Source organism: Brachyhypopomus gauderio, chromosome 20 (assembly GCF_052324685.1).
Source record: "Brachyhypopomus gauderio isolate BG-103 chromosome 20, BGAUD_0.2, whole genome shotgun sequence".
In the NCBI taxonomy this organism is placed as follows: domain Eukaryota; kingdom Metazoa; phylum Chordata; class Actinopteri; order Gymnotiformes; family Hypopomidae; genus Brachyhypopomus; species Brachyhypopomus gauderio.
Genome location: NC_135230.1, coordinates 8760771 through 8785480, shown reverse-complemented (window position 1 = coordinate 8785480; position 24710 = coordinate 8760771). Strand labels below are relative to the sequence as shown.

Genomic DNA, 24710 nt, shown 5'->3' with positions numbered 1-24710 from the left:
ACCAAGACCCCCACACCAAAGTCATTGAAAGGGAGTATTTATTTAGACACCAGTAATTGAAAGGGAGTACTTATTTACACACCAGTAACTGAATCTGAGTATTTATTTACACACCAGTAACTGAATGGGAATACATTGTGGCGTGGCAAGGAAAGCCAGTAGGCAGGTCCAACAAGGCTCTTTATTAATGCCGTAATCATAAATTATTAATGCCTAGCTTAATCACGCAGTGAAGTCGTGATCACACAGAACCCACTCAATTTGAAACACGTGAAATTTGTGAATCATGAAACACAAGGGAATGTCATTGACAGGGTAGCATCACACACACACATGGCAGGAATGATTCACAACTGTACAACTACATAAACAGACACAGGGCAACTTAAACTAAACAGCACACATATTCACACACATAATCAATAACCACATAGACATTGCATACGATACCGGAGCCGCACAGCAATAACTGATTTTTTAAAAATTTTGTCTACCAGCACATTGCGCTACATAAATAGATGTATGTTTTTTATTACAAACTACATCCTAAAACGTGAGCTCTCTTTCACACACACACACACACACACACACACACACCTGTCCACTACTGTGACGCGCTCTGTTACGATTCATATTTTAGGCGGGAAAATGAGGGTCTGTACGGGCACGAGCACAAATCACGTCACTCACTTCAGTCCCGCCAAGAGGAGTTTTCTGACAGGTACTTTAACTTAGCTGCTTATCTACAAACTAATTAGAAAACAACTGAAAAATCTCTAATAAACAGAAACTCGTTCTCTTATATTCGAGATGATTGCCGTTCTGTTTAAAACACTAAATAAATTAAACTAGCTCGTTGACCAGGCGGTTAGCTACTTAGCTTGTGGGTTGAGTGACAGCTGTGGTGTGACGTGACTCAGCTAACAGCGAACTAACACCGTGTTTACCTCAGTACAGTAGTGCAGGTAAAGTTACCGGGTAACGGCGAACTAACACCCGTGTTTACCTCAGCAAAGTAGTGCAGGTAAAGTTACCGGGTAACGGCGAACTAGCACGTGTTTACCTCAGCAAAGTAGTGCAGGTAAAGTTACCGGGTAACGGCGAACTAGCACCGTGTTTACCTCAGCAAAGTAGTGCAGGTAAAGTTACCGGGTAACGGCGAACTAGCACCGTGTTTACCTCAGCAAAGTAGTGCAGGTAAAGTTACCGGGTCAGCTTGAGTACTGACCACTTCACATGTTATTTGAGTACTTTGTTGACTAAAACTAGCTAGCGTTAATCAGCTACCAAACTATTTACCTGAAAAATAGCTGAAAGGAAAACAGCTAATTGGCTAGCGGTACCTAGCTTGCTGTGTCTGGATACACTAACTAGACACATCGACTTATTTACATGTTAGATAAAAGATTTTTAGTGACAATTATAACCTTGATTGAAAATGTAACATATATTAATGTAACAGTACACAAGGAACACTGAAAGCATCTTGTGTAAACAACAAAGGTAAAGGAGAAATTTGTTTAGGTGGGTCAGGTAGCAATGTACTACCTTAGACTCTGAATAAAGAATTATCAGGCCCGAGCATACCGTGGTAGGAATTATTATTATTATTATTTTTTTACTCTCAATGTAACAATACAAAAAATAAAATAAACTCCTTCTCCCTACAGTCTTGTCTGTGAAATGAGCATTAAGTTGTATTCAGACGAGTCACCTTGGTGAAGTCCCTCTTTTCTTTTTACTGTGATCAGTAAAAATTGCAGTCCTTAGGCCTTAAAAAAAATATATACCTGCAGAAAAAAAAAAACTAAAAAAATTTAAGAGTATGAAACACTCTCTCTCTTACTTGGATCCTTCTGAACAAGGCAAGAAAAAAAAATAGCAACAGCGAATCCTCACGTGTCCGTTTGGATGTCTTCAGCAACCAGCCAGCATCGTAAGGCACCGTCCCACAGAACAATGTCTCTCCAATCTATCAGAACCAGAGTATTAGTGAGGGTATATGGAGGAAAACCGTTTTGGCTGATGAGCCCTATACTCTCCCGCCAGTCTCCTGGTTTCGCCGTTCGCACTGAACATGTGCTGCAGCGTGGTGCGACAGCGTAAACATTTTATGAATTAACTGCTATACATTACTAAATTTACAGCTGCATGACCGAACTCATTAATACAACAAATTGTGCAGTACATAACTCTCTTAGCTGTTAGTAGCATAAAACTGTATGAACAAATGCATACACCCAAAAAAAACTAGCTTACATTTTCGTCTACTAATTTACAAAATTCTCCAAAAAGACACATCTTTCAAATAAATGCATGAGCAATAACCAAGAGGTATTCATTGTTTTGCAACTAACACCGTGCATTATTAAAATTAACCTGTAATTTCTGCACAATTTAACATGTCTGTTCGCAACCTAGCATACAGCCAACGAAGCAGCAGCCTGCAATGCTGCTAATAACCTTGATAAAACAGCAAAACCGTATCACTTAAAAGTTACAAAACTCCCAAAATGCCGTACAAAACGTACTTTAAAAGGCTTACCTATCAGAACCAGAGTATTAGTGAGGGTATATGGAGGAAAACCGTTTTGGCTGATGAGCCCTATACTCTCCCGCCAGTCTCCTGGTTTCGCCGTTCGCACTGAACATGTGCTGCAGCGTGGTGCGACAGCGTAAAATACCCCCCCTCCTCTTTTTCTTTCTTTCTATTTATTTATTTATATATATAGTTATCCATTTATTTTCTTTAAATTAATGTAGTTTATTATCATTTTCTGAGGAGGTTAATACTAGGTCGGTTTGTAGTGTTTAATAAATTATTTTATTCATTTGGGTGGATTAGATTAATTATTAATAATTTGAGTGGGTTACATCAACTTGCGTGTTCTACGTTAGTTCATGTGTGGATATGTTAGCTAGCTAGCAGTGGGGCAAATAGCCAATGGCGAGGGTGTCAAACAATAATAATAAAGAAAAATATAAAAGAAATTACATATACTTTGTTCAAAACTTGAAATATCAAATAGGTTAACTATGAAAATAACAATTGTGCTTCAAAAACGCTCCCTCTGGAAAAGCGGCGATTTCTTCAGCCACAACAAACTACTGCCGCATTGTTTGTGGTTGTGGCTTTCGCGACACATTCGCAATTCTTTGGCAATTTGTTGTTTTTCTCGATATCTAATGGCGTACGTAGCTCCGTGTTTGGTCTCAAAATGTCGACGTTGATTGTACTTTTTGACAACCGCCACTACTTCATAAAATATACCGGTTTTTCTCCTTGAAGCACAAACATGTATTCGCTTTCCCATCTTTCTGCTCACATCTGCATCGATTTTTCTCTTCCTGGACATTTTGGGATAATTATTTATATTGCACTTATTGAGAAAATCGCATCAATGTAGAAACACTGCAGTGTCGATATGCCGTCCCTGCACACACACAATCATAGCTAGGTGACACTTCCACCCCCTCCTCCTCTAATCCAAACTGTTAAAAAAAACTTGGAGATAAAAGCATGCTCTTTGGGCATGTCAAATGCCACCGGGATCCTCAGGTCTACTTTTAACACTCTCAGCTTCCGTAAATAGGATCCCGTCCAAAATCTCATCAGCTCCCCTGTTGTCTTCTCATCCATGGTAGCATACCTCACCTGGGATGCAACAAAGATGCTCCCTAAAAACAGATAGGAGGGGTGTTAAAGAGCATTCCTGACGGACACTGCAACCTATATTTATCGCCTTTGACAAATTCACATTTACAATCACTTTGCTGACAATGTCTTTGTACAGCAGTTCCACCCACCTTAAAAAACGCCTAGGAAACCTCATCTTTAGCAGTACCTGAAACAGGTACTGGTGCGAGACCCGATCGAAGACTTTTTCAAAATCTAATTTTATCACTATCAATTAGGGTTGCAGCGGTAACCAGTTTCACGGTATACCACAGTATTAAAATGCACGTTATCATACAGTGTGCGTTTGCTTATTACCGGTAAAAGGCAAGCCAGCAGAGAAACTCACCTGCGCATGCGCAACTCGCTCCAGTTCAGCTACTCAGCACACAGCGGTGAAAATTTCAGAAAGCACATCAGACTCAACAAATGTTTTAATAAAAAAAAGGCTAAACTAAAATAAGCAGCGAAAATGACGTAATCGCGGTGGCTCCGCCTGTGCACAAGCGTCTCGCACGCTGTCGATTCGCGAAGTCGTGCACCTCTCGAATTTTGTGACTTTGCGCGTGCCGTGCCTCAGTGCAATGAACAAAGTCATGTTTGCAGGGTTCATACACCTTTACAAGGTGGAATTCAAGAACTTATACGTCTCTTTCAAGGTCTATTTCAATATTTCCTAGCATGTTAAACTTAATTAAGTTAAATATTTATACATATACTGGAAATGATTCGAAACAATTCGCTTTTTCATCACATTATTTAATGGTTTATTTTTTAAAACGCCCAATCTTAACGTCTTCAGGTTGTCTCATGTTTTGCCCTGGAATTACAAGAGGCTCATATTTGTTAACGTAATACAAGAGAACTGTTCAGTCAGACAGCTATTTGTTGTGAAACGAAGTAGTTACAATTTAGTAGCCTACTTTAGCCTCAATTCCAGCACTTTTCAAACCTGAAACACAAAGCAACATTAAAATTCGTCAGGTAAATGTTCCTTCCCCTGTTTTTGAGGGGTGTTTCTTTATACTACCACATATAGTTTCGGACAACACTGCAAAGAATGTGACGCAGCAAGTGTGAACGCTTCCGCCGTTCACACGAGGTGGGCAGAGTCGCACGCTACTCGCGAAAGCTTTTTCAGGTCCTTGCTTTCACTGGATGTGAAAGATGCCATTAATTTACATGCGTTCATTTTCAAATTCTGACGTGCCTGTTTTTCATATGTTAAAACCAGACTCGGTGTGAAAGCCTTAAAATAGAAATCTCTATTGTGAGGATCATGTCAGAAATAAATCCTCTCTTTCTGCAGTATCTGGTTATATTCCAACTTGGCAGTAAAACGGACGTTTACAACAGTTGTTGATCAGACACTGACCCAGGCTCAGTTTATCAGATATTAAATAATTGTAGGCCTACTGAAATCCATGATTTAGTTTTCTCTAAATTTGCAGTATTTATATAAACAGGTGTACAGTTTATTTATTTTTTAAGGAGACATTTTGTATACAATAGTTCCAGGTTTCTACAAGAAATAGTTCATTTGTTGTAATTTCTTTAAGGGTCAATGTATCTTTTAATAATATATGTAACAAACTATGATACCGTGATAACCGTGATACCGCGGTATTTTCTGAGATGGTTATCATACCGTGAAAATCTCATATCGTTGCAACCCTACTATCAATCTAATGTTTCTGTCCCTCACTAGACAGAAGGTGTCTCAAATCAGTATAAGGCTGTCCATTATCCTCCATCCTGGTATCGCGCAGGCCTGGTCCGGGTGTGTAACCTGCTCCAAAACCCCCACCATTCTAGTTGCTAAAAGCCTACTAAAAATCTTTACATAACAATTTAAGAGTAATAGGCCTCCAATTCTTTAGATCAGTCCTGTCATCTTTTTTAAAAAGCAAAGTTACCAGCCCCACCTCAAAACTCTCAGGCAATACTTCCTGTTTATCCATCTCATTAAAAATGTAACCCTTTTATGCTCCTCACATTAATAGTGCCTATATTTAAAACCATAATAAAAAGGATAAAACACCTCACCATATTTATATAACACCAAAATGGACTCATTTAATAGCTGTACTCCAAAGATTTACTTACCCACATTGGATACACTAAAACCCACCTTTATTTTACGAAATCATTAACTTTTGCATATCATCCAAGCTCTATGGACACCGGTTCTTCTTTTATAGTTTTCTCCTGTACCACATTTGGCCCGCAGGCCTTGAGTTTGACACCTGTGCAATACAGCTAGCTAAGCAGCTAGCCAACTCTATAGCACTCTCAATCTGTAGTCCTGCTTCAGGGACAGTAGCTGCTTGCAATGTGATTCTTAAAAAACCAGTAAGATCTATCTACATCAAATATTTTACACCCCTTTGTAACTGCTGAGATGTTCTTTACATAAAATGTAGCTAATTAGCGATGGGTTGTTATTTTACTGTTATAATAAATTACTATTTTTCTTCCCAGACAGTTAAACTTTGAAGATTTTTTACTTGTCAAGATGAGCTCTTCTGAAGAGGTGAGTTGTTTACTGTAGTTGTTGTAGTGCTACGACTAGAAGTGATATAGGTTATTTTCCAGCTTCTAGATGACATTTTTCAACCAATTGTTCAGTCCTCATGTACATATGTTAAAGACTCAACACACTTTCTACAAATCCTTGAACACCCGGAAGAACAAACACTACCTGCCAAATCCTTGATTTCAACGAACTTTAAAAGTCATCCCTAATGAAGATGGTTTGAGAGCTTTAAACCAGTGGTTCTCAAACTTTTTAGACAAAGTACCACCAACTGTCAAACGAAAAACCTCCACGTTTGGTTAATAGTTATGTATAAAGGTCCATCACTCAATTTAACTCTACATTTTAAGATATATATTTTGTCACAAAACACATAGTACTAATCTGATAAATCAAAATGTCGGGTGCAAATAGTACACACTGCTACATATACCCGGGTGCAAATAGCACACACTGCTGCATACACACGGGTGCAAATAGCACACACTGCTGCATATACCCGGGTGCAAATAGCACACACTGCTATGTACACCCGGGTGCAAATAGCACACACTGCTATGTACACCCGGGTGCAAATAACACATACTGCTGCATATACCCGGGTGCAAATGGCATCTGCCAAAAAAAAAAAGCTGTTTGGCGAGTTTAAGTTGTTGTTATCGAATGTAAATTGTTACCGGGAGGATGTAAAATGGACACAAGTTAAGTATTATATCGCGTTGGTTGGCACCAGAGCGAACTAGTAACTCATTGAATCATAGATGTGGATCAGAGGTAAATAAACTAGTTTTTTGTTGACGACGTGAGAAATTGGATGTGTGGCGTGTGAAGACGGTCAAATGCGTGTCTCACGCTCAATGCGTGAGTGTTGGCAACCCTGCTCATTACACACATATGTTATAATGTAGTTCTCCTGTAGTTTGTGTTGGTAGTGGTTTACAGCACAAAAAGTCTTCGTGCGACATGCCCTCATACTCATATTGCACGTAAACGAGCAAGTTGGCTAAATCTGCGACATCTATGGATTCATCTAACTGCAGTGAGAAGCATTTACTCGTTTTAATTCTCTCGGTCAATGTTTGTGGTACGCGTACGCGTACCACAGTTTGAGAACCACTGCTTTAAACCATTTGCTGTTAGGACTAAGAAGAACCCTCCTACAAAGATTCTCTTAACAGTGTTTAAAACTTTATTTTTTTTTAAGGAAGTCATAGATAATACTTTTACTTGTATTTGACCTGTTCAGAGATTTTCTGACCTGTAAACAAACCAAATCAAATATATTTATATAGCGCTTTTCACAACACATGTTGTCACAAAGTGCTTTACAGGATTTACAAGGTTAACAATACTATGGGTCCAAATCCCTAATGAGCAAGCCAAAGGCGACAGTGGCAAGGAAAAACTCCCTAGATGGTGGGGAATAGGAAGAAAACTTGGGAGGACAAAGACTCAGAAGGGAACCCATCCTCCATTGGGCGGCCCGTTAACACACAAATTACACAAAAACAAATTATACAGACGAATACACAAGTCACAAACAAATCACACAATCAGGCTAAGTATAAGGTAACTAGAATGAAACAATATTCCTTTGGCACTGACATATTCTACAAATAAAACACATTATATAATTACATTATATAATACTATCCACAAATCTCATGTAGATGAAATTAAAACATAAATGACCATACAGATATTAACTGTGGTACCGCTGGCTGCAACTGATCTAGATGTGCTTCAGGTATATGTATTAACAGCCACTAAAAAAACTGACACAAAAGGATCAATTATCATCATCCATTCTGTTTCACTGGGAGTTGTCTGCTTCATTACTTGCAAGAGATGTAATGAGCTTTATTTTGGACTAAGAGAAGGCATGCTGACAAACATCTTTAGACCATCATTATTAAGGATTTGTCATTTCCAGTTGCAAGGCATTTTAATGCTAATGGACTTTGTATTAATGACACCAGTTGTTGCTGTGATGGCAATGAAATGGGGAAATTCAAAGCAAAATAACTGATGTCCACTATTGGACCTTTAGAACCTCATGGAATGAATGTTAAGATTAATTGTTTAAATATAAATATATATATTTCTTTATTGAGCAATAGCAATAAAGAGACTCAGAAAGGATGGGGTAAACCCAAAACATAAAAATGGCTCACTTATTTTACAGTTTTCAGAGAAAAAACCAACCCACCCGCCCCTCCCTCCCATACCCTCGCCCACCCATTTCTCCCTCCTGCCCACCCATCAATCCCCAACAGCCCCATGATTTGAGTGCAGTGTATGAATGAAAGTAATTAAAATTTACAAACAAGGGGACAAGAAAAATAAAGAAACAAATTAATTAATAAATAAAAATGAATAAATAAATAAATAATAAAAAGATAAAAATAGAACCTCAGACCTATGTCTCTTCTGGTTAAGATTAAATTTTAATTCATAATTGTATAATGACAATAACTCTTAATTCTATTAATATTGTATAATGACATTAGCTCTTAATTCTCTTACTTAAGCCTTTTCTCAAATTTTTAGATCTAACAATGAATTTACAGTGTTTTTCACCCAAAAGGGGTTGTTCTGAAGTCAGAGAGGTGATGTATGACTGCTGCTATCCATGTGAAAGAAGTTTCACTGAACTTCTGATGGAGGCCAAGATCAGGAGCAAAAGAGGAATAGACTTTGTTTCTTGTAAATAGGAAGACATATCTTCCTATGCATTTAATGTTTATTTCATTTTATGTGCAATTTTGACTAAACCAAGTTCTACCAGATGGATTTGGATACATAATGCAGCCATATTTGGATGTGTGTACTCGCTTAGATAAATGTTCTATTTGTCTTATTTATTATTATCTTTTGTTTTGTAAGGACGATTACACAGAGATTAAAGAGCACTTCTCAAAGACAGAGTGGATACATCTGGAGAGATGGGAAAAAGTTCGCTATAAGAACATAAAGAGAAATTATCGTGTCATGATTGCCATCGGTGAGTTACAGCTGAATTTGGACAGACATGGTAAACAAAACCTCTTTTCCCATGCAGAGAATACCCAGCTTCTGACAGCTGTTTGGATATGTTGGTCAGTGTGATGTCAGCTGTTTGGGTATGTTGGTCAGTGTGATGTCAGCTGTTTGGATATGTTGGTCAGTGTGATGTCAGCTGTTTGGATATGTTGGTCAGTGTGATATCAGCTGTTTGGGTATGTTGGTCAGTGTGATGTCAGCTGTTTGGATATGTTGGTCAGTGTGATGTCAACTGTTTGGATATGTTGGTCAGTGTGATGTCTGCTGTTTGGATATGTTGGTCAGTGTGATGTCTGCTGTTTGGATATGTTGGTCAGTGTGATGTCAACTGTTTGGATATGTTGGCCAGTGTGGTGTCAACTGTTTGGTTATGCTGGTCAGTGTGATGTCAACTGTTTGGGTATGCTGGTCAGTGTGATGTCAGCTGTTTGGGTATGCTGGTCAGTGTGATGTCAGCTGTTTGGGTATGCTGGTCAGTGTGATGTCAGCTGTTTGGATATGCTGGTCAGTGTGATGTCAGCTGTTTGGGTATGTTGGTCAGTGTGATGTCAGCTGTTTGGATATGCTGGTCAGTGTGATGTCAGCTGTTTGGGTATGTTGGTCAGTGTGATGTCAGCTGTTTGGATATGTTGGTCAGTGTGATGTCAGCTGTTTGGATATGTTGGTCAGTGTGATATCAGCTGTTTGGGTATGTTGGTCAGTGTGATGTCAGCTGTTTGGATATGTTGGTCAGTGTGATGTCAACTGTTTGGATATGTTGGTCAGTGTGATGTCTGCTGTTTGGATATGTTGGTCAGTGTGATGTCTGCTGTTTGGATATGTTGGTCAGTGTGATGTCAACTGTTTGGATATGTTGGCCAGTGTGGTGTCAACTGTTTGGTTATGCTGGTCAGTGTGATGTCAACTGTTTGGGTATGCTGGTCAGTGTGATGTCAGCTGTTTGGGTATGCTGGTCAGTGTGATGTCAGCTGTTTGGGTATGCTGGTCAGTGTGATGTCAGCTGTTTGGATATGCTGGTCAGTGTGATGTCAGCTGTTTGGGTATGTTGGTCAGTGTGATGTCAGCTGTTTGGATATGCTGGTCAGTGTGATGTCAGACTGATGAGCCTGCTGCTCCTCCTGAGTAAACACTCACACTCTGTTGTCATTGTTTCAGTTCAGTTGTGTAAATATAAAAGAGCTCGCCAACACTGCATGTTGTCCAGTCTGTGGCCAATGAGTGGTAATTAGCATACAAAATCAACATACAGAGGCCGTTACTTCACAGTAGAGAAAATTACAAGATATCCATCCCTGAATGAGGATAACTAGGCTGAATTAAGGGACTCGTGTTCTTGTTTACTTTTAACTCTTACCAGATGTCTTTCAGAGAAGACATGAAACTGAATGAAACACATGGAACTATAATAACAAAATCTGTTGTGTGCTGTAGGCATACACTGACTGAATACCCCCCGCCCCTTTTTATTTCTATACTTGTATATTTTAGGGTTGAACTGCACTATCCCTGCCTTTATGAGGCGAGGTAGAGCACGAAAAGAGGCGCCCCCTACTGACCACAGTGACTCAGAGGATGAGTGGACACCCAGACTGGAGAGGAGACCTCAAGGTAAGGATTGTGAGTTAGCCCGCAACATCAAGGTTAATTTTGTTAGTTTGCAGTGTAACTCCCGGGGCGTGATGGAGTGATGGGGCAAACAAACTTATTAATCCATTCACAATAACCAGTCCTACACGAGACAAAGAACAGGGTTTAAATACACTGGACTAACAGGAAACAGGTGGGAGTGGTCATCATGGGGCGTGGCTATAAATGGCATGGGAGTGGCAGGAGAAACACATGGGTAACCAAAACATAGGCACATGGAGAACAACACACTGATGTGAGTGACAGGTGGGGGCGGGGCTAACCGTGACATGCAGCACTTGGTTTTATTGTAAAATGTAAACACAAGGTTGACTTTTACATTTAAAAATAACATTTGAATGAGTTGCAGGACTTGGTAAAGGTTATGGTTCTGTGTTCCAGCACCAAGAAACCTTAAACATCTCCCAGTAAAACCTGCAAAGACAAAACCCATGACGCACTCCAGCTCTGTCACAAAGGCCCAGGAACACACTCCTATTTACTCACAGGTAAAGCATTTGTGATGTTATTTTCATGGTCTGTAGGAGTAACAGTTTTACAGCACAGTTTTGCACTTATTTGACATTAAATCAGAACTGTGAGTGAGGTTTAATAATACAGTGGCACACGTAGTACTGTTTTCTTTATCAATGTGTCAGGAAGATTTTGTTCTCATTAATGAATTGATAATATCTCAGAGTGTAAGTTGCACCCCATTTACGCATGTTAACACTGGGGTCTTAGTGAAAAGTCTGATATGCTTTGGTCACAGTGCCACAAGGATGAAGCACCATGATGGCCTTTTAATTGTATCTGAACAGGATTGTCAAGATCTAGTCTGGAAGAATATTTTTCTTAAACCTTTTTGAAAACAACTGGAAGGTTTTAGTCCAGTAATCTTGTAGGGCAGAACCAGAAAAGATGTGACAGACATCCCTCAAAATTATGGAACTGTCACGTTACAGCCCCTGACCCCTCCCCTTTGGGCGTGTGTTTATGTTGTCTACGTCTAGTCGTCTGCGTCTGTGGATCTTCGTGGGTGTGGTTGTGTCTGAGTGTGTTCATCGGTCTCACCTGGGGCTCATCTCGTGATCACTCAGGGCTTATGTGGTTTGTCTATTTAATGTGCATTCGCGCAGTGTCCCGTGCTCGTCTTTGTTAGAGTTGTTTACGTCTGTAAGTGTTTTTCATGTTATATGTGCGCTGTCTACGCTGTATTAATAAAGGTGACAATAGTGGTAAGAGTTGGATTCTGTGCCTCGTCCTTCTCCCTACACCGTGCGTCACAGGAACCAGTCACACTGGAGAAACTGAGCTGCACATTTTACTCAGTCTAGTTTTAGAATAGTAGAACCCGTGAGCCTGTATCTATAATTCATGGAACAACTATGAATTCTAGATAAGCTCCTCCCATATTTCTGCAGACAGTATCTCATTCAGTTCATTGTTCCATGTTTATCTAAGATGAGTGTTCACAGTTAAAAAGAAACTGGAGACAAAACATTATTTTCTTTAATGTAGTGTCTAATTTACAAATAATGAAATAACTGTGAATTTGGGAAGTACAATCAAATTTGGATTGAAGTTGGGCAAAGTGGACAAATATGCCATCCAACAATCATGTGAGCTGATCAATTTCTGGGAATACTTGAGGTGTGCTGTTGTGCCTGTGTTTTTATGATGTGATTATACGTTTCCTGACATTGCATTGTATATAAAAAGAATTAAAAGTACCAGAAATTTACTACATTGTTTTAGTAAATACTACATATTACCATTAATATTTACACAAATATAATTTATTGATTGGAGTTTGAGGGGAGTGTGTAAGGAATGTGTGTTTCATGAGCCTGTTTTGATATATGAGCATTCTTTTTCTTGTTTGGTCATTACTTCTGGATGTGAAGACAGAGGCCTGTACCACTTCAGGTGGAGGAGTTACATCAGAACGGAATAGAACTGTCCAGAAGAAGCCCAGATCCCATAAGTTAGGTAGGCATATAAAGAGTTTAAAACATTATTCAGCTAGCCCTTCGTATCTGTAGAGCAGTAGAAAAGACTGGAGCAGACTCTACCTGCTTTTTATATCACTAAACCTGGCATTTTAACAGGGTTGTGTACACTTTTTATATTCACTATATACCCCTAATGTGTGAAAAAGGATTCTGGATGTTTGATTTTTAACTAGAATTAGCAACTACACATCAAAACTGTAAAAAAAAAAAACATACAACTTAGTGTAATACTCATTCTTGTGCAGTCTCATCCTTCACTGGCGTGCGATCATATGTCCATGTGCAATTATGTGTATAAGATTTTAATAATACTTATAAAATATACTTTTAAGTTAACTTTTTTAAATCTTTTTTTGTGTCTACCCCATGGCTTCTGCAGTGCAGGTAAACATCTACTCCCGAGACAGTAATCTCCGGCAGAGGCCGAGAGTTAGTTACACTGAAGAGGAGGAACCCAGAGATGAAGACTACTTCTGTAAGACAGCAGATACACATCAACAGGGTTCCTATACAGTATGGAACTTGATTTGACTTGAATTGATTGTACAGCTGAATTATTTTTCATGTTGTTTGGAGTATGTAGCCAGCACAGCCAAAATGCTTTTACCACTGTGTGTGTGGCCAGACTGATGTCATAGGTCTGTTCCTATATACACATACATGACCTTCATCAAGACTGACATCATGGGTCAATATACACATACATGACCTTCATCTAGAATGATGTCATAGGTCTATATACACATACATGACCTTCATCTAGACTGATGTCATAGGTCTACAGTGCATCCAGAAAGTATTCACAGCGCTTCACTTTTTCCATATTTTGTTACGTTAAAGCCTTATTCCAAATTGGATTAAATTAATCTCTTTCCTCAAAATTTACACAAAATACCCCATTATGACCATGTGAAAAAAGTTTTCTTGAGAATTCTGAAAATGTATTAAAATAAAAAAACTAAGCAATCACATTTACGTAAGTATTCACAGCCTTCGCCATGAAGCTCAAAATTGAGCTCAGGTGCATCCTGTTTCCACTGATCATCTTTAAGATGTTTCTTCAGCTTAAATAGAGTCCACCTGTGGTAAATCCAGTTGATTGGACATGATTTGGAATGACCTGTCTAAATAAGGTCCCACAGTTGACTGCATGTCAGAGCGCAAACACAAAGCATGAAGTCAAAGGAATTGTCTGTAGACCTCAGAGACAAAATTGTCTCGAGGCACAAATCTGGGGAAGGATACAGAAAAATTTCTGCTGCTTTGAAGGTCCCAATGAGCACAGTGGCCTCCATCATTCATAAATGGAAGAAGTTTGGAACCACCAGGACTCTTCCTAGAGCTGGCCGGCTGTCTAAATTGAGCGATCGGGGGAGAAGGGCCTTGGTCAGGGAGGTGACCAATTTACATTTACGGCATTTAGCAGACGCTCTTATCCAGAGCGACTTACAAAAGTGCTAAGTGTTTAGTCAGAATATGCATCTCTGTCTAGTATAAACAGGTTTAAGTCCAAACTACTCAAGCTCAAGCACTGCCATAAACAGTTGCCAGTGCTGATACCTAGAAAGAAGACAACAAAATATAAGATTAGACACAGAGCAATACCTAGCAAGAATGAAATACCTACAAGACTACATTAGCAAGTGCAATTACGATTTATACCAATGCTTCAGTAGATTAGTGCTTATAAGTGCTTTACAAAGAGATGGGTCTTCAGTCTGCATTTGAAAACCGTGAGAGAGTTCGCTGTTCGGATAGCCAGTGGAAGTTCGTTCCACCATCTCGGAGCCAGGACAGAGAAGCATCTTGTCGCGTGTCTTCCATGAATCTTGAGGGATGGCAGGTCAAGCAAGCCGTACTTGAAGCGCGAAGGGCTCGAGGTGCGGATCGACTCTTGACCATTGCCATAAGGTATGAAGGAGCTGGTCCATTTTTGGCTTTGTGGGCAAGCATCAGAATTTTAAACTGTATGCGAGCAGCCACGGGAAGCCAGTGAAGGGAGCGCAGCAGTGGAGTGACATGAGTGAACTTGGGTAGATTGAAGACAAGCCTTGCTGCTGCATTCTGGATCAGTTGCAAGGGCCTGATGGCCTGCAAAGGAAGACCAGCCAGGAGAGAGTTGCAGTAGTCAAGCCTTGAAATGACAAGAGACTGGACAAGCACCTGGGAGGCCTCCTGAGAGAGGAAGGGTTGGATACGTCGGATGTTGTAGAGAAAGTATCTGCATGATCGAGTCAGGTTTGTAATATGGGCAGAGAATGACAACTGGTCATCCAGAGTCACCCCAAGGTTTCTTGCATCTTTAGACGGAACAATCAAAGAGTTCTCGAATGAGATGGCAAGATCCTGCTGAGGACCTGTAGCTCCAGGGATGAACAGCAGCTCAGTCTTGCTGGGATTGAGCTTTAGATGATGAGCTGCCATCCATGAAGAGATGTCACTCAGACATGCCGAGATACGGCTGCAAACCTGAGTATCAGATGGTGGGAAGGAAAGCATTAGTTGAGTGTCATCAGCATAGCAGTGGTACGAGAAACCATGAGAGGTAATTACATCACCAAGAGAACGGGTGTAGAGTGAAAAGAGGAGAGGACCTAGCACTGAGCCTTGAGGGACACCAGTAAGGAGCCTGCAAGGAGCAGATGTAGACCCTCTCCATGTTACCTGGTAAGAACGTCTCTCTAGATAGGACTCAAACCACTTCCATGCAGAGCCCGCTATTCCCAGGTCAGCGAGGACAGATAGGAGGATCTTGTGGTTCACTGTGTCGAAAGCTGCTGAGAGGTCCAGAAGGATCAGAACCGATGACAATTTGGATGCTCTTGCAGTCTGGAGCTTCTCAGTCACCACTATGAGGGCCGTTTCTGTTGAGTGTGCTGGTTTGAAGCCCGACTGGTTGGGGTCCTGGAGCAGGTTCTGAGTGAGAAAGAGAGACAGTTGGTTGTATACAGCACGCTCAAGAATTTTTGATAGGTAAGAAAGGAGTGATACCGGTCGGTAGTTGCAGACATCTGAGCTGTCCAGGGTAGGCTTCTTCAGAATTGGGACCACTCTGGCAGTCTTGAATGCAGCTGGGACCTGGCCTGATAACAAGGAGCTGTTCATGATGAACGTGATGAAGGGTAACAGATCCATTGAGACTGTCTGGAAGAGTGTGGATGGAATGGGATCCAGTGGGCAGGTTGTTGGGTTGCTGGATTTAAGTAGCTGTAGGACCTCATCTGTGGAAAGAGGAGAAAAACATGTTAAGGAATTAATGGCAAGAGGATGAGTATTGGTGAAGGAAGTAGAGAAAGAGGAAAATGACTGACGGATTTTGTTAACCTTCTCCTCAAAGAAGGTGACAAAATCCTCCGGGGTAAGTGAAGAGGGTGGTGGGGGAGAGGGGGGTTTGAGAACAGAGCAAAAGATCCTAAAGAGCCTGCGTGGATCCGACGCTGATTCTTCCAGTTTCTCCTTGTAGAAGGATGACTTGGCAGCAGTAACCTCTGTTGAGAACTTGTAGAGGAGAGCTTGATAGGAGTGTAGGTCAGAGTCAAGCTGGGACTTCCTCCACTTTCTCTCTGCCTTTCTTAGCTCTCTCCGGTTGCTGCGTAGGACTTCAGTCAGCCACGGGGCAGGTGGGGAGGATCTGGCTGGCCTGGAGGAAAGAGGACACAAAAGGTTAACTGCAGACGAGAGTGAAGAAAGCAATGTATCTGTGGCTGTATCCAAGGAAAGAGATAGAAAGGAATCAGGATGTGGAAGGGTAGTAAGGATAGTTGAAGCTAGAGATGAGTGAGAGATGGAGTGCAGGTTACGTCGAGAGAATGACGAGCCTAAAGGAGAGGCATTGACAGGGAGAGCAGTAAGGGAGAATGTGAAAGATAGAAAGTGATGATCTGAGCAGTGCATGGGGGTTACTGTCATACCCAGCGCTGGGGCCGGTCTGCTGAAGATCAGGTCTAGGATGTTGCCTGCTCTGTGCGTTGGAGGGGTCAGGTTGAGAGCAAGGTTGAAGGATGAGAGCAGCGGTTCGAGACATGATGACTGCAGCTTGTTCGATGGAAGATTGAAGTCACCGAGGAGAATCAATGGGGTTCCATCAATGGGGAAGAGACTCAGAAGAACATCCAACTCGTCTAGGAAGTTACCTAGAAGAGAAGGAGGGCAGTAAATGACAATTATATGAAGTTTAGTGGGGAAAGATACAGTAACAGCATGATATTCAAAAGAAGATATAGAGAGATGCGAGAATGAAAGTGGAGTGAAGTTCCACTTCCTAGACAAGAGCAAACCTGTGCCACCACCCCTGCCAGTCTGTCTCAGAGAGTGGGAGAAGTTAAAGGCAGAGGATAGGGCTGCTGGAGTCACAGAGTTCTCAAGAGTGATCCAGATCTCAGTCAAAGCCAGGATGTGCAGTGAATGATGAGATGCTAAGGCTGAGATGAAGTCAGCTTTCCGAACCGCAGATTGGCAATTCCAGAGTCCACCCATCACCCTGGTCTGAGAATGTGATGACCTTGGGGGATGGATGAGATTCCTTGCATTGCGCTTCTTGTGGTAATGATGGGAACGTCTGGCTCTGTGGGATGAAAGAGCAGGTATTGAAAAACACATGTTTAAAGTGCAGCAGTGAAGTAACTTGATGGTAAAGTAGTCGAATGAGAGAAAGAAATACTTAGCCAAATTTGAAGGATTGTCTCTGTGTTGATGTATAATGGGACGAGGTAGAAGTAACCTGTCTAGTCGCTGTATGTAGCGGACACCTCTCAATATATCTGCCTGGTGGCTAGTAAGGCCACTCCCACCAAGAACCCGATGGTCACTCTGTCAGAGCTCCAGTGTTCCTCCGTGGAGAGAGGAGAACCTTGCAGAAGGACAACCATCTCTGCAGCAATCCACCAATCAGCCCTGTATGGCAGAGTGGCCAGGCGAAAGCCACTCCTTAGTAAAAGGCACAAGGCAGCCTGTCTAGAATTTGCCAAAAGGCACCTGAAGGACTCTCAGACCATGAGAAACAAAATTCTCTGGTCTAATGAGACAAAGATTGAACTCTTTGGTGTGAATGCCAGATGTCATGTTTGGAGGAAAACAGGCACTGCTCATCACAAGGCCAATACCATCCAAGTAGCGGAAAATACAGTAATTGTGATTGGTGGATGTGGGAATGGAACAGGTCTTGCTGGGTGCCAACTGGAATGAGACATTATATCCGTGGCATTAAATGGTCTTTATAACGGTATATCGCCCCCGTCCACAGCGGCAATTGTCTTGTTGCATTGTGTTCTTCCCTCAGGTGGGCGGGGCCTATGATCTGTCTCACCTGAGGGTCGTTTGTTTGTCTATATATGTCTTGTCTTTGTACCAGTTGACTGCTGGTCTTTGTATCGTGTCGTGTTTTTGGTTTACGCACTTTATTCATTAAAACCTCCCTTTTCCCAGAGACTTGGCATGATCGCTTCAATTTTATTTCACTCCCTGCCCGTCACTGTCTTAAAATGATATTATGTTATTATATGCACAGACATCTTTGTTCAAATTCATGAAACATGGTGTTGCAAGTTTTTTCTACAATATTTACCATATTTGCAGCATTACTGCACCATGTTATTTTGTATTGGACTGTTGTAGAATAAAATATTTAGCAGTAATAAATATCCACTGTATTTTAAAATAAGGTCTCCTGCTTTTCCAGACTGTGAGGTGTGCAGATCTTTCTTCATCGAAGAGTGTGAAGTTCATGGTCCTGCTCTCATCATCCCAGATACACCTGTTCCTGTGGGGGTCACAGACAGAGCCAGACAGACACTTCCATCTGGTCTGGAGGTTCATAAGTCCAGTATTCCTGATGCTGGATTGGGAGTGTTTAACAGAGGTCAGACTGTTCAGGTCAGTACGCACTTTGGGCCGTACCAGGGAGAACTGGCGGACAAAGAGGAGGCCATGAACAGCGGCTACTCCTGGGTGGTGAGTCTCTTTCATTGAAATTACACACAGGATGAGATGTTAAATGTAGAGCCTCACATAGTTTCATCTTCCCAGTCCACCCTCCTCATTCCAGCATCCACAATACTGCAGGCCCATCAGGGTCCTTCCAGTAGGCACCTTCATTTGTATTTCGCTGAATTAATACCCCCAGAAGACTCAGCAGTGAGTTACTGCTTACTAGACCTCACTACAGCTGCTCTTTATTTATAGTCTCTAAAAGCAGACTGCACAAGCAGTGGTGTGGCAGACTTGGTTACAGATCCTCCAACACCTCTCTACTGGTTTTATATAATCATCTTAACACCTCTCTACTGGTTTTATATAATCATCTTAACATCTCTACTGGTTTTATATAATCCTCTAACATCTCTCTACTGGTTTTATATAATCCCCTTAACACCTCTCTACTGGTTTTATATAATCCTCTTAACACCTCTCTACTGGTTTTATATAATCCTCTAACACCTCTCTACTGGTTTTATATAATCCTCCAACACCTCTCTACTGGTTTTATATAATCATCTTAACACCTCTCTACTGGTTTTATATAATCCTCTAACACCTCTCTACTGGTTTTATATAATCCTCCAACACCTCTCTACTGGTTTTATATAATCATCTTAACACCTCTCTACTGGTTTTATATAATCCTCTAACACCTCTCTACTGGTTTTATATAATCCTCTTAACACCTCTCTACTGGTTTTATATAATCCTCTTAACACCTCTCTACTGGTTTTATATAATCCTCTAACATCTCTCTACTGGTTTTATATAATCCTCTAACATCTCTCTACTGGTCTTATATAATCCCCTAACCTGTCTACTGGTCATATTTAAACCCATAACACCTCTCTCTACTGGTCTTATATAAACCCCTAACACCTCTCTCTACTGGTCTTATATAAACCCCTAATACCTCTCTCTACTGGTCTTATATAAACCCCTAACACCTCTCTCTACTGGTCTTATATAAACCCCTAACACCTGTTTACTGGTCTTATATAAACCCATAACACCTCTCTCTACTGGTCTTATATAAACCCATAACACCTCTCTCTACTGGTCATATTTAAACCCATAACACCTCTCTCTACTGGTCTTATATAAACCCCTAACACCTGTTTACTTGTCATATTTAAACCCATAACACCTCTATCTACTGGTCATATTTAAACCCATAACACCTCTTTCTACTGGTGTTATATAATCCTGTAACACCTCTTTCTACTGGTGTTATATAATCCTGTAACATCTCTCTACTGGTCTTATATAATCCTGTAACATCTCTCTACTGGTTTTATATAATCCTGTAACATATCTCTACTGGTCTTATATAATCCCATAACACCTCTCTACTGGTGTTGGGGCATCAATTTTTGTAATGTATTTGTTTGTATTAAATGTTTATTTTTCTAGATATCCAAGAGCAGACATTGTGATGAGTACATAGATGCAAAGAAGGAGACTCACTCTAATTGGATGAGGTGGAGAATGCAGTACTGAAGTCTGCAGCCCATTGGCTGTTGGTCGTATGTTATGAATTCTAAAGTATATAAAAAACTTCTCCCACCACTTAGTCATTCTCTCCTCTCGTTTTTTTTCTCTCTCTCTTTATCTGTTTTCTCTCAGATATGTGAATTGTGCTCGTAATGATGAAGAGCAGAATCTGGTGGCCTTCCAGTATCGTGGGGGGATTCTGTATCGTTGCTGCCGACCCATCAGAACAGGACAGGAGCTCCTGGTGTGGTATGGAGACGAGTACGCCAAAGATCTCGGCATCACGTTTGACTACATCTGGAACAAAAAGTGCTCTGCAGAAGGTCCAAACACTGTGATTTTATTGCAATTTATACTTACAACATTTTAAACTAAAATGTATCATATATCATGTGTTTGCTCTGCACTGACACACCTGATTTCACTCAACATTCCTTGTCAGTCAAGCTTAAACTTACAAACACTGAATTTGTAATATCCTTTTTTCCTCCAGAGATGAATAACATCCATGATGTCTTCTCCTGCTCCATGTGTAAACTTTGTTATACAGCTCAAATTTACCTGCACAAACACATCAGGAGATGCCACCATGAGGAGTTTACCAGGCTGCTGAAATCGGGAGAAATTAAGTGGGAGAATTTGGCATCCAAGCAAAGCTTCAGTACTCCACAAACATCCTCTGATACTCTCCACACTAACACACCTCACAGGCAGTCACAGAATGACACAAGAAAGGAGAGAACTCACCAGTGCTCAGAGTGTGGGAAGAGTTTTACTGTACAGAGTACTCTCCACCAACACCAGCGCACTCACACAGGAGAGAAGCCCTATCACTGCTCAGAGTGTGGGAAGAGTTTTACTAGACAGGGTCATCTCCACCAACACCAGCACACTCACACAGGAGAGAAGCTCTATCACTGCTCAGAGTGTGGGAAGAGTTTTACTCAACAGAGTAATCTCCACCAACACCAGCGCACTCACACAGGAGAGAAGCTCTATCACTGCTCAGAGTGTGGGAAGAGTTTTACTCAACAGAGTAATCTCCGACGACACCAGCGCACTCACACAGGAGAGAAGCCCCATCACTGCTCAGAGTGTGGGAAGAGTTTTACTGTACAGAATACTCTCCAACGACACCAGCGCACTCACACAGGAGAGAAGCCCTATCACTGCTCAGAGTGTGGGAAGAGTTTTACTGTACAGAATACTCTCCACCGACACCAGCGCACTCACACAGGAGAGAAGCCCTATCACTGCTCAGAGTGTGGGAAGAGTTTTACTCAACAGAGTAATCTCCGACGACACCAGCGCACTCACACAGGAGAGAAGCCCTATCACTGCTCAGAGTGTGGGAAGAGTTTTACTAGACAGAGTACTCTCCACCGACACCAGCGCACTCACACATAGTAATAGCTGTATCACTGCTCAATGAGGGCAGTACTTTATTTACTGTTTTTAAGACTTATTTATGTTTTAAATAAAAACTTTGTTATTTATTTATTTATTGTAAATAATATATATATTTTGATTAATTAGTTTTGTTAATTTGCCCATAATTATTAAATATATTGGGTTTCGATTAATACCAGATTAGTAATTTAAATGTTATACTGGTGTTTGAATGGTTTTAGGGTTATAATTGATTGCAGTTAATAAATCTAATAACATTCCTAATGTCTATATTCAAATTGCGATTCTGAATTTTATTGCAAAAATCGCGTTTTAGAGGCAGAAGTGTTGATGTGTTAAATGTCTCGTGTTGGGTGAACACGTGGCGGTCTGGCAGTGTTCACACTGACGGCTTTGATCGTCCCGATTGCAAAGGCCATAATTGGTAACCATGACGACAGCCATTGGTTCATGTGTTTTTTGTGGACAAGAGAAAATACATCGTATATGTTTATGTCTGTGGCAATGTCACATTTATAAGGACTCTGGATGGAAATGTACAATTAGGGTTACAGGTACTCTAACCCAGCGGTCCCCGTTAAAGTGTGGGGGGTAAATACGACGAAATAAAATAATACGACTGGCATAAAAACAAATATAAAGTGCATAAAAATAAAACCCACCATACGCACTGACGGATGTAATTGGTAACAAAATCCTATTTTTAAATTTTTCTAAATAAAACACCACTCAGACTGACTGTCGATAAAAGATATATGTTTTTCTGTGCAGCCCGGAAGTTGGTGAGTGCCGCAATTTATTATAGGGCTTGAAAAGCCCTATATTGTTATTCCTTTTCTCCAAATTTCTGCAATTAATGCAGCCCGAACCGCTTAACGTACAGACTCCGTTCGAACTGCGTTTTGAAGGTCTTGGCTCTGTGTGGTGTGCTACCCGTTTTTGGAGTCGATTAGAGTTATAGATTTTAAATAGAATTGAGTTTAAAAATGAAAAATGGCCCTATATAAAATGAATGGTGGAATGTTCAGAATTTCAAATAATCACTGCCAGTTAGAGTGTGAGCTGGCATAAAAAATGATCAAAACGTTCTTGGATAAACTGCTGTAAAATCCTTACACCTTGACCTAGAAGCTCCATTTAAATTTTAAATGGGAGAGAAACTTGTCCTTTCTGGCACGCTGAGATATCTAATCATTTGATCAATTCGTTTTAGAGTTATGAGCATTTGTTTGGCACCAGACACAGAAAACTACCCCATTGGCCCCCATATAAATGTATGAGAATCAGAATCAGCTTTGTTGAGATTTTTGTGTATATTTAACTTGTCATAAATCAGTCATTTTAGGGTCAAACCACACAAAAATATATCAAAATCATCAGCAAGGGGTCCTCTCTCACACAATCTCTTCGGTGAAGCGATAGGTTAAATGGGTCCCGAACTACGACCGTTTGTTCGGAGGGTGCAAATCACATAAAACAAGGCTTCTCCACTCAGTGGCAGAGTGTCAGTTATTTTTGAATGTCTCTCCCCCTCCCCCACACACGCACGCACACACACATGCATCTCTCATACCCACTACACACAGTCACACACATATACACCACACAGACACACACACATACATACATGCAGATGGGGCAGAAGGAGCAGAGGGTCAGATAGAACAGAGGGGCAGATGGGGAAAATGGAGCAGAGGGGCAGATGGAGCAGAGGGGCAAATGGAGCAGAGGGGCAGTTAGAGCAGAGGGGCTGATGGGCCAGATGGAGCAGAGGGGCAGCTAGAGCAGAGGGGCTGATGGAGCAGAGGGGCAGCTAGAGCAGAGGGGCAGCTAGAGCAGAGGGGCAAATGGAGCAGAGGGGCAGATGGAACAGAGTGGCAGATGGAGCAGAGGGGCAGCTAGAGCAGAGGGGCTGATGGGCCAGATGGAGTAGATGGGGCAGATGGAGCATATACACCATATACACTACACACACACACAGAGAGAGAGACTTGCATGTCTTTTCAAGCACTATGTATTTCCTTCAGGAAATGCACATCTCTAGTTTATTTCGTCCTCAGTGTATGAGCCACTTTACAAATACAGAATCAGACTTGTCTTCAGTCCAACTCTGGTGAAATGCAGTGAGTTCTCTTGTCACTAGTAAAATTTAGGAAATACAGAATTTAGTATATTTCTTAAGTTGTTCATAATAAAAGCGCAATAATTACTTCATTGGTTCTACTATGAAAGTGATCCTGTTTGGGAATCAGAACTGACGCGTAAAACGACAACAACGCTAAATATACTGTCCGATTAAAAGCTCCAAATGTAGATTTATAAACTTGTACAGTAACAATTTAGACGTCTTGGCTCAGAACATTAACATTTTGAAGTCGTAGTGCTGTATTTAGTGGACGTGCTGGTGAATTCAATCCTCCATGTATGAACAAACGCTTTTAATTCAGACATTGTGCTAGTTGGGCCACACGCGTTATCATCGCCAAATCGGAACACCTGGAAGTTTATTGAGATTTTCGTTTGTGGTCAACATAGACGAGCTTAGGCTCGAGTTTAATTTCTCCTGTGCGCATATGAACGCGTGTTGACGCACAAGTTGCGACTCGCTTTGGGTCAGCGAGAGTGACTGCAGTCCGAAGACGAGCTGAATAGTCCTCAAACTACCGTTTTACCTGCAAATGACCAACAGGTGTAGGAATGCGGACATTTTCTATCCTACCTATCGATGTCCAAATCGGGGTTGTTGCACATGTGCCAAACGCGATTAGAGAGGCTGCCTTCACACCCAATGAGGTGTGGCGTTGCGCATGCGCAGCGTAACCGAGCGCAGAGATGCATAGTAGCTGCGCCATACACGCCTGCCTGCGTGAGGTACCTGACCAGTACTGATGGGCAAGTGAAGCCTCATGAAGCACCGAGTCTTTCCCAATAATTG

At 41.2% G+C, this 24710-nt stretch overlaps 1 protein-coding gene across 1 annotated transcript; it reads left to right on the top strand.

The window, feature by feature from the left end:
* Positions 1-649: 649 nt before the first annotated feature.
* On the top strand, positions 650-21863 carry LOC143484478 (histone-lysine N-methyltransferase PRDM7-like). Its single transcript, XM_076983215.1, has 11 exons — positions 650-721; positions 6158-6209; positions 9099-9216; positions 10743-10862; positions 11283-11389; positions 12788-12872; positions 13275-13370; positions 18573-18844; positions 20285-20352; positions 20498-20688; positions 20859-21863. Exons 2-11 carry the CDS (start codon positions 6192-6194, stop codon positions 21770-21772), a joined length of 1989 nt encoding a protein of 662 aa, XP_076839330.1. The 5' UTR covers positions 650-721; positions 6158-6191; the 3' UTR covers positions 21773-21863.
* Positions 21864-24710: the final 2847 nt, after the last annotated feature.

What these genes read in the sequence shown, in the direction of transcription:
- LOC143484478 (XM_076983215.1), top strand. An exon ending in ACAGCGGCTACTCCTGGGTG is followed by an intron (nt 18,845 to 20,284) that starts GTGAGTCTCTTT and finishes TTATTTTTCTAG; the next exon opens with ATATCCAAGAGCAGACATTG. An exon ending in CAAAAAGTGCTCTGCAGAAG is followed by an intron (nt 20,689 to 20,858) that starts GTCCAAACACTG and finishes TTTTTCCTCCAG; the next exon opens with AGATGAATAACATCCATGAT.